Source organism: Buceros rhinoceros, unplaced genomic scaffold (assembly GCF_000710305.1).
Source record: "Buceros rhinoceros silvestris isolate BGI_N320 unplaced genomic scaffold, ASM71030v1 scaffold25211, whole genome shotgun sequence".
Taxonomy (NCBI): Eukaryota; Metazoa; Chordata; class Aves; order Bucerotiformes; family Bucerotidae; genus Buceros; species Buceros rhinoceros.
Genome location: NW_010392943.1, coordinates 3,285 through 12,384, shown reverse-complemented (window position 1 = coordinate 12,384; position 9,100 = coordinate 3,285). Strand labels below are relative to the sequence as shown.

General features: G+C 55.4%; 1 protein-coding gene across 1 annotated transcript in view; it reads left to right on the top strand.

The window, feature by feature from the left end:
- KLHL12 (kelch-like family member 12) overlaps positions 1-9,100 on the top strand; it is a gene marked incomplete at its 5' end in the record, with an annotated part of 16,025 nt that overhangs the window by 6,530 nt on the left and 395 nt on the right. Inside the window, 5 exons of the mRNA XM_010144685.1 lie at positions 1,526-1,632; positions 2,542-2,737; positions 3,909-4,067; positions 5,684-5,782; positions 8,708-8,894. Coding sequence (XP_010142987.1) covers positions 1,526-1,632; positions 2,542-2,737; positions 3,909-4,067; positions 5,684-5,782; positions 8,708-8,894 — 748 coding nt within the window. The remainder of the gene's footprint in view (positions 1-1,525; positions 1,633-2,541; positions 2,738-3,908; positions 4,068-5,683; positions 5,783-8,707; positions 8,895-9,100) is intronic.

Below are 9,100 nucleotides of genomic sequence, written 5' to 3'. Positions count from 1 at the left end.
CACCAGGCCCTCCTGCCAGCGCCGGCACTGGCCTCTCTTCCTGCAAGCAGACCTCCCCGTGTGTTCTCCGCTGCTGCTGCTTGTGTGGTGGAGAGGGACCCTGCTAAACCCTGTGTGGCCATTTCCTGTTATTTTAACCCTGGTTTAGGGACAAAAAGCGGTTTAACCACTAACAGAGGAGGGTGATCTGGGTTTCTCAGACATATTGATGCAACATTTTTGGCCCGAAGGGAGTGTTGTATGCTGTGGTTTGACCCCCAGCATAGTCCAGGCCATGGCATGTTTCTGTTCGGTGGGAACATCCTACGCTGGTTTCAGGGACGTGGAGTTCAGCTCAACCTGTTGCTTTGGAAAGACACGTTTCATGCTGAACTCAGCTGAAATGCTTCACCTGATAAAAGAGACGTCACAAAAGCGGTTTATTGTTTAATTGTGCAGGTAAAAACTGGGCACCTTGTTGCTAAGGTTCGTCTTCTGGGTCCAGCCCTCCCTGTTTTAACTGATTCGATGCCATCTGCTGTCAGCAACGCTCTTACCATGGGCCACGTATAAACTGTGATCACGTCATGTATTAACTTTCTGCAGGATAAACAGAAAGGGCTGCACTTTAGGCTGTTAGAGGGGACAGGAGCCGTTCCAGGTTGTTGTTGGAGCTGTTTGTGAATCCTTCGCAGTTATTTTTTACATTATTCTTCATTGGAGGTGGCAGCTTTGTGACAGACGGGGTCTTGCTAAATCTTTGGTGTTCGGTCCTGCAATGGAAAGCTGGATGGTTCTAAACTCTAGTAAAACTCCCTGTTCCTCAGAGGGCCCAGGGAATGCTCATCTATTTCTAAAACCATGATAGAAGCCCACCTGCAAGGCAGCCGTGACAAGGGAAGTTAAAACTCCTCGGTCACAAGTGTTATTTAACAGTCATGGCAAAAATAAGAATTCAGGCCCCAGCTCAGAGAAGAAAGTAGAGGGAAGGCAACTCTGAAATAAAATACATTAGACTTGAGAGACAACTCCTGGGAAAATATTTCATAAATTTTTCAGGCTTCAGTCAGTCTGACTTGTTTCTCAAATAAAGGTGCCATCTGGCCTGTATGTCGCTTGCCAGTGAGGGGAGGAAGCCCTGTTCTGTGCAGAGGCTGCCGGGAAGCAGCCATCCTCCTTCAGCGTCCGCGGGGTGGGAAGAGGCTGGGGGAAAAAGCATGGAAAGAAGATAGAAACGAGCCAACCTACCTTAGCCAGGTCATGGCCTCTCAGGAGGAGGAACAGTCCCCAGCAGACAGCCACCACCACCTCCGTTATCTCACTGCCATGCACCGGGAAGAGTTTCTCTCTCTTGCCCGCTGAGGACAGAGGGGGTCTGGTGCCTGTAGCCTGGCGAGGTGCCCGCTGCAGAGTAGTGACGAAAACGGGCATTTAGAGGCAGCTCATTGCCCCGAGGAAGGCTCGGTGCTTCCTCAGGTGATTCCCTTGAGGTGACCCTTTGGTTGTGCAGGGATTGACTTGACTTTGCTCTCCCTCTTTGCTCTAGGAGCTAACGAAGTCCTGCTTGTCATCGGCGGCTTCGGCAGCCAGCAGTCACCTATTGATGTTGTGGAGAAATACGACCCGAAGACTCAGGAGTGGAGTTTTTTGCCAGTAAGGGCCCTTTTTTGACCCCCACTGGGTTGAATAGGCTGCGATCAAACCCGACCCGGTCACACCAGCTATACACCGTTCCTCTTCAGGCCATCCTTTGCCTCCGGCTTGGAATTTCTGGCAGAAATTCTCTGTAGAGTTGCTGAGGTTCCCGTAGCGAATGCTGAAACCGCGTCACGTGCAGAATCGCTGCGTAAGCTGTGTGTAAGGGGTGGTTGTCGTGTTCCTCATCAGAGGAGCCTACAGAGATCTCCAGTTTTGTGGGGGGAGTGAAAGCTGCCATGCTGGTTACTGAGGGGGGGTAAAGTTCTACGGTTAGTGACGAACTGAAGTGTCAGTAGCAATAGCATGGTCAGCCCTGCTTCGGGCAGGCTGCCTGACCTCTGCTTCCAACGGAAGAGAGTCAGGAAGAGAGAATTCCTGCACTGGGGGCTATTTTTACCCAGATTTAAAACCCTTCTCTGTGTGAAATGGTGGAGAACTGCCTCTTTACTCCACTCATCACAGAATAGCCAGTATCACCTCATGTCCCAAAGGTCTCTTCTTTTTTGCAGGTATTTTCACCAAATACTCTGATTCTCCCATTAATAGTCTCTGCAGGGAGCCAGCGGGAGGCACACAGACCTCTGAGATACATCAAAGATTCAGTAGCAGCATAAGAGAAATCACATTTAACACAAATTATTTTAGTGCAAAGAGACCCAGCCGTGAGAGGAGAGCGTAGCAGAGGCCAAGTGTGGGCAGAGGGCAGCAGACCAGTTGCCAGAGCTACATCCCTTAACTCCACAGTGCTGGTTGCCTCTCTGGCAGTGGGCCCCTTCCCAGGGGAGGCTGGAGGAGCAGCGGCTGGGCTCCAGGCATCAGCGTTATCTCCTCTCCTTGACCTTCTTGCTCTGTTTGCTGTTGTAGAGCATCACCCGTAAGAGACGCTACGTGGCAACAGTGTCCCTGCACGATCGGATCTACGTGATCGGGGGCTATGATGGCCGCTCCCGCCTCAGCTCAGTGGAGTGCTTGGATTACACATCAGATGAGGATGGCATCTGGTACTCCGTGGCTCCCATGAACGTGCGGCGAGGCCTGGCGGGAGCCACGACCCTTGGAGGTATGTGCTCAGCAGCGCAACCTGCTCAGTTCTCATCCTGAAACGCCCTGAGCTGGGGTGTGCAGAGCGGGCTGGCTCCGAGGGAGGAGGGGAGCCTGAAATTTGGCCTTCTCATCATTTGGATGCAGAAATGGAAAACTTGCCCACATATCCGGAGAGGAGCTCTGCCTCCGCTTTGTTCTTATGGCATGTGTCTGTGATTCGAGGGGAAGGAGCTCTGGGAGGGGTTATGGCGTGGGAAGCTCTCAGGCTGGTGACGGTGTCACGTAGTGCTGAGCACAGGACCCAAGTACAGCGACAGCCTGGGGAGAGGCTGAAACGGAGCCTGTGCAGAGGAGGGTTCTGAGGGCTGACTTGAGAGGGGAAAACGACCTTACTGAGCAAACCAGAACTCCTCAGCTTGTGTGTGCTGGCAAAGCAAAGGCCCAGAGGGGATACGCTTGTTCCTGGAGTATCACTTGGCACGAGAAGGAAACGGGCAATATAAGAATTGAGTAAGAACAAATGGATGTGAACAGGCCAGGAAAAAGCTGCTGTGGAAGCGAGAGGGAGTTTTCTAGCCGTTACAATAGCAGTTGCTCCAATGAACAGTCTGTGCTTCAATGCTTATATTAGAATATCTTCTTAATAATTAATACTGGTTAAATGTGACTCTCTTAGATTGTTAGTTATCCATTACAACGAACATCCTGTTAAAAACACAGCTGCTTTGGGGACAACACATTTGTGAAAGTGCGGCAGGAATGGGGTTCTCCAGCACAAGGAACGGATCTCGATGATCCAGACACGTCTTTTGGATCTTTTTTCCTGTGTGTCCACTCCCTTGTAAGCACTTACTGTGGGGAGGTGCCAGTGTGACGCTGGTGACAGGCAGGGTTTGGGCACAGCCGTGCTTCATGTAGGTTCTGCAGCATGAAAAAAATACCCGGGGGGTGTGTGTCCTCTCTCATCTGTCAGCAAGCAGCGGATTTAAGGGACAGCTGGGTTTTGTCTTTGGTTTGTTTGCTGGGTCTGTGTGCCGAGCTGAGCCGAGGAGGCTGGGTTTGTCCTGGCTCCGAACACGCCGAGGCCTGTGGTTGTTCCTGTGGTTCGCAGTCCGTGCTGTAGTTCTGCTGCATCTGTGAGGTGCCTGATACTTGACTCACTGAGCCCAAACTCTCTGACGTTGCAGACATGATCTACGTCTCCGGTGGGTTTGATGGAAGCCGACGTCACACCAGCATGGAACGATACGACCCGAACATTGATCAGTGGAGTATGCTGGGGGACATGCAGACGGCGCGGGAAGGAGCGGGGCTCGTTGTGGCTAATGGCGTGATCTACTGCCTCGGTAGGTACCTGGCTCTTTCACGGACACTCCCTTGCCGTGGGGAAGGAGCTTGCGTGCCCTTGTGAGGTTGAGAGCTCTGCTGGTGGTGGCATGTGCCTCCGGTGGGGTCTCCCAGGCCAGACAGGTCTCAACTGAAGGGTCAGACAAAGTGTGTCCACGGGCAGGATGGGCTCACTAGCCTTCAGGCAACCATCCTAGGAGAAGGACAACTCTAACCCCAAACCTGGGCAGATGGAGCTCGTTTAGCCTTGTAAGGCATCCATCATCTAAGAGAAGGACACTCTAACCAAACCTACGACCCGAGGACTTCGCTGTCACCGTCCAAGCTTGCTAGGCCCTGGCAGATGAACCTCAGGTGTAAAGGGTGGAGCCAGATCCGTGCACGTTGAGCATCACCTAAAAAATCCACCGCGCAGGCCCAAAGGGTGCACTCATCACTTGCAGTGAGCATGGGGAAGACCCTTCCCAGATCTTTGTTCGTGAAGCCAAGCCATGGAGGTACCTGGGGACCTCTGGGCATTCTGCAGGGCCTTCCTCTTTACAGATATGACAGTGCCTGTGGAGAGCCCCAGGTGTGCCGTGGCCAGGTTAGAAAGGAAGGTTTAACTCACGGCACCGGGCACTGCACAGCTACAGTGGCGAATGTGCCTGTCCCCACATCGCCATCGCAATGGCTTAGGCTGGAGCTGCCACCTAACTGCAGCAACTGCTGTCAGGAGAAATCGGACACAATCAGCCAATGTTTGAGGGACGGCTGAAGCGTGGGGGATGAGTGCTGCCAGCTGAGGTTTGCGTGGGCTGGGCAGTGGCTGAAATGCCCTCAAGAAGAAGCAGATAGAGACGGGACAGAGGGTCCATCTACTCCACACAAAGCAGTGTTGGCTGTAGTGCCAGAGGTGCGTCCTGAGCCCCGTGTTTTCTAGCTCCTTTCTGTAGTCTTCATTTCACGTTCAGAGGCCCACCTCAGCTGCGAATACGGTGAGAGTGCTGGAGGGCACATCACTGCGAAGGCTTCAGTGAGCCTGTTCTGCAGATACACCTCCTGGGCTCCAGGAAGGGCCTGTTGCAGCCCTGGTGCTGGGCAGTCACAGGTCCTGGACGCTGGTTTATGAGGTTCACTCTCCTCTCCCAAGTTCCCCTTCCTCACACTGTCCCCTGTGGCAGATGCCAGCATGCTGCTCCTCTGCTGGAGCAGCACAACGAGATATCGTAGTATCCTCTGAGATGCCCCAGCCCGTACTCGGTGCAGCCTCAGTGTCAGCTGGTGGCCAAGGGCTGGGACACACAGCCTGAGCCAGCGCCAGCTCTGGAAGCTGTCCATCCGCTGCGGCAGGACAGCATCCACACCGGTGCAGGGCAGCTCTGGGCAGCACAGTGCTCACCTGGCTGTACCGCTGTGGAGAGGTGATGCTCTCTGCCAGCAGAGCCCCGTGCAGTGCTCGCTCTCAGCTGGCTCTGCTCAGATCCTCTGTGTCCTGCCTGCCCCGGCGCACCGTGAGTTGTGCCTACAGCAGGCTGACACCGTGCTGAGGATGAACCAGGCACGTCACTGCTCTCTACACAGAGAATCTTTTCTGGCAGTCAGGCCCATGGATCGTTCCTGTGTTTGGTTTCAGGTGGCTATGACGGGCTGAACATACTGAACTCTGTAGAGAGGTACGATCCCCACACTGGACACTGGACAAACGTCACCCCAATGGCCACCAAGCGCTCAGGTAAGAGCCCCCAGGGCCTTGAGGGCAAAGTGGTTTGGGCTGCACTGAGGAAGCAGTCACTGCTGGCTGCTTCTGCTGCCCTGGAGGATGTTGACTCGACCCAGTGAGTGGTTTGGCCTTGTGAAGGGAGGATTTTAGGACATGCCGACTTAACTCCCCAAGAGAAGGGTTAATTTTCACATGCCTGATGTCCCCATCCCATGCTAAGATGTGCATGGAATGGAGGGGGGGGGTTATAGGCTACAGGGAGGGAGAGGAATTCCCATGTGATTTCCCCAACTTGGAGCAGGGCACGGCTTGGTGAAAAGCTGGCAGGGCACAGACTGCACCCCGCAGCGCAAGAGGACGGGACAGTTCCGCAGGCAGCTGCACCGACACGCCCGAGGCAGGGGCGGTTTGGTGAAAAGCTGGCAGGGCACAGACTGCACCCCGCAGCGCAAGAGGACGGGACAGTTCCGCAGGCAGCTGCACCGACACGCCCGAGGCAGGAGTGCTCTGGCCGGCTGCTCCTCCACCTCTGCTGGGTGAAGCGCTGGGCCTCGGCTCCCAGGGCAGCAGTAACCAGGGGCCAGCAGGGTCACGCTGAACAGCCTTACACAAACGGCTCCGGACACAGGGCAGTCACACATGCATTAACCCCCGGCAGCTCTCTGTTTGTCTGCTCTGCTTGGCATTCTAGCTGAGCTTTAAGTCTGGCAGCTGTATCTAGAAGGAAAGTACAGTTTAACTCCTACTTTTGGAGTAACTTCCTGTCTCGGCTCTCCTTTGTCTCTCGGAGGAGTTCCTGTGGGGCCCGTGCAGCTCCTGTGCCAAGTGCTGGCCCTCTGCTACTGCACCGTGCCTCAGGCCACTGGCCCCAGACCTTCCCAGCTGGGCTGGCGAGCAGCCGCGGCCCTGCTCAGCCACATGCGGGCGGGCAGGATGCTCAGTGCCTCCACAGCTTTGTGGTTCTCAGCAGAGGGGTTCTGCTGTGCACGCAGGTCCTCTTTCCGAACCCTTCTGAAGCTGCTTTTTCTCTAGTTCTGTCAGTAAATGTCCTTCACAGCCCAGGCAGCGCCATCTCTTGGTTCTCCGCGGCAGTCTCCCAAGTGCTGGTTACTCATTTAAAACCCCTCTCTGGTCTAAAACCACTTCAGCTTCTTGTGCCTCCAGTGGCCTTCACCGAAAGCTCAAGCTTTAAATACCTGCCCCTGTGAGAGGCTCTTCCTTTAAGTGTGGGCTGGGAAGTGTTTCCCGTAGGCCAAGAATGAGTTTGATTTAGGAGCTGGTCGTTTTCCACATGCAGGGAGACCCCGTGTTCAAACCCGTGATGAAATCGGTGCGTTTCCCTGTGTCAGTGAGACCTACCCTCAGATCTCTAGGAGTGGCCAGGGTGGGACGGTGTTCCCCACAGACTCTGTTGTGCGCGCCAGAGAAGGGGCCTTTGGGCGAGACCAAAGGCAAAGAGTCCAAGGGGAAAACCTTCCATGAGAGGCATTTCCCGGGTCCGCACCAGCTTCCTGCAAGACTTGGAGGCTTTGGGTGGCTGTGGCTCAGCCGCAGAGCAGGCTCCTCAGTGCCACAAGCGAGCAGGAGCACTGGGAGCTCTTGAGCCCAGCACTGGCTCAGCCAGGTCCCTTCCTCAGTGCCGTGACCTGGAGCACTGAGATCAGCAGTGGGGCTGTGCCCAGGAACGATTTTTGGTCCAGGTTTTCATGCTGCCGCTCTGTGGTACACCCCACACTACGAGTAGCTTTGGTACCAGCTGCACTTGCAGCCTCCACCCTGGTGACCTTGGACCCTGAAGGACTTCTTCTGCCTCCAGGCTCTGACCTGTCTGCGCGTGGGTCTTGGAACTCCTAGACCAGGACTCAAAGTAATGCTGCCTTTACTCACTGAGGTTGTCTGCTCCTTGTTTCTCCTCACCTATTAGGACAGGTTCTGGCCACCCCTCAGAAACCTTGGCCGTATTGCACTGCTAGACTCGACTTCCCTCATTAGGCCTTGGTCTGGTCTGTCTTCTCAGCCAGTGCCTTCCTCACTGGCGCCATCAGAGAGCTCAGCCTGGCCATTCCCGCCTGCTCGGCTGCTCTCAGCGAGAGGAGTTGTGTTTGGTGGAACAGAAAGTCTCTTACACCGTCTGTAGAAGAGCCAGACTGGTGCCCCAGAGCTGCAGGGTAGCCAGCCTTTTCCTTCAGGACAGTCGTCGGTGCAGTAGTTAGGTGTGATGGAACCAGCTGGAGAGGCTTTACTCTGCCCTGGAGATGGAGCTGGAAACAGCAGCAGCTGTTGGCAAGAGCTCCTCAGGCGGTGACACGCGTTGTTTCTGGAGCTGACTGGAGCTGTGGGGCAGGGCCAGAGCCTGGCAGAGGCTTATGTTCTGCTCTTCTCATAAATTCCCTGTTGGGCCGATTATCGATTGCTTTCACGGTGAGAACAGCTGTTCGGCAGATGCTTCGGCCGCTTACGCCTGTGAGGCTGTGCCTGGACGCTGGTTTTCATTTCCCTGCCTCCCAGAGGAGCGACGTCAAAGAAACCCCTGCTCCAGCTTCACGTGGAGCAGCGTCACTCTCCTTGTCACAGCCAGGGCTGGGTGACTCCAGGGGTCCAGAAACACCAGGGAAACCTGATGTGGTGACAGTGTCTGTGTGGTGACAGAGTGCCAGCAGAGCCAGCCTGGTGCTGGTCTGGTTGGGGGGTCTCTGATGTTCTGCCCTTAGGCCAGAGACTGGGCAGCACTGGGTACAGTTCTAGGTCTTCGTACGTCGTACTGGAGACCACAGCAACAGGGTGGTCCCTGGGTTACGGCAGCTCTTTGGTGGGAGATACGAGCACAAGGAAACGTGCTCTGAAGAGGGAGGAATGACCTCATTCAGCCTCGTCACAGCGAGCCCCGGGCACGGTGCTGACTCACGGCGGTGCCTGCGCCATCTGCTCTCTCCCCAGGGGCTGGAGTGGCTCTGCTGAACGACCACATTTATGTAGTCGGTGGGTTCGACGGGACGGCCCATCTCTCCTCCGTGGAAGCCTATAATATCCGCACTGACTCCTGGACAACGGTGCCAAGCATGACGGCCCCCCGCGGCTACGTGGGGGCCACGGTGCTGCGAGGAAGGCTGTACGCAATTGCCGGGTAAGCGACTGCCCTGGGCTGGGCAGAGAGGTGGCCTCTGCGTGAAAGCGAGCTGAGGTGACGTGGCTGCTGCCCTGTCTCAGGTGGCCTCTCCTCGCATTTACATTTCAAGCTTTCCGAGAGGAGCCAGCCCAGAGAGTCACCGTGCTCGATCAAAACAGGCAGCGTGATGGTCCAGGGCCAGGATGGGCAGCAGACAGCAAAGG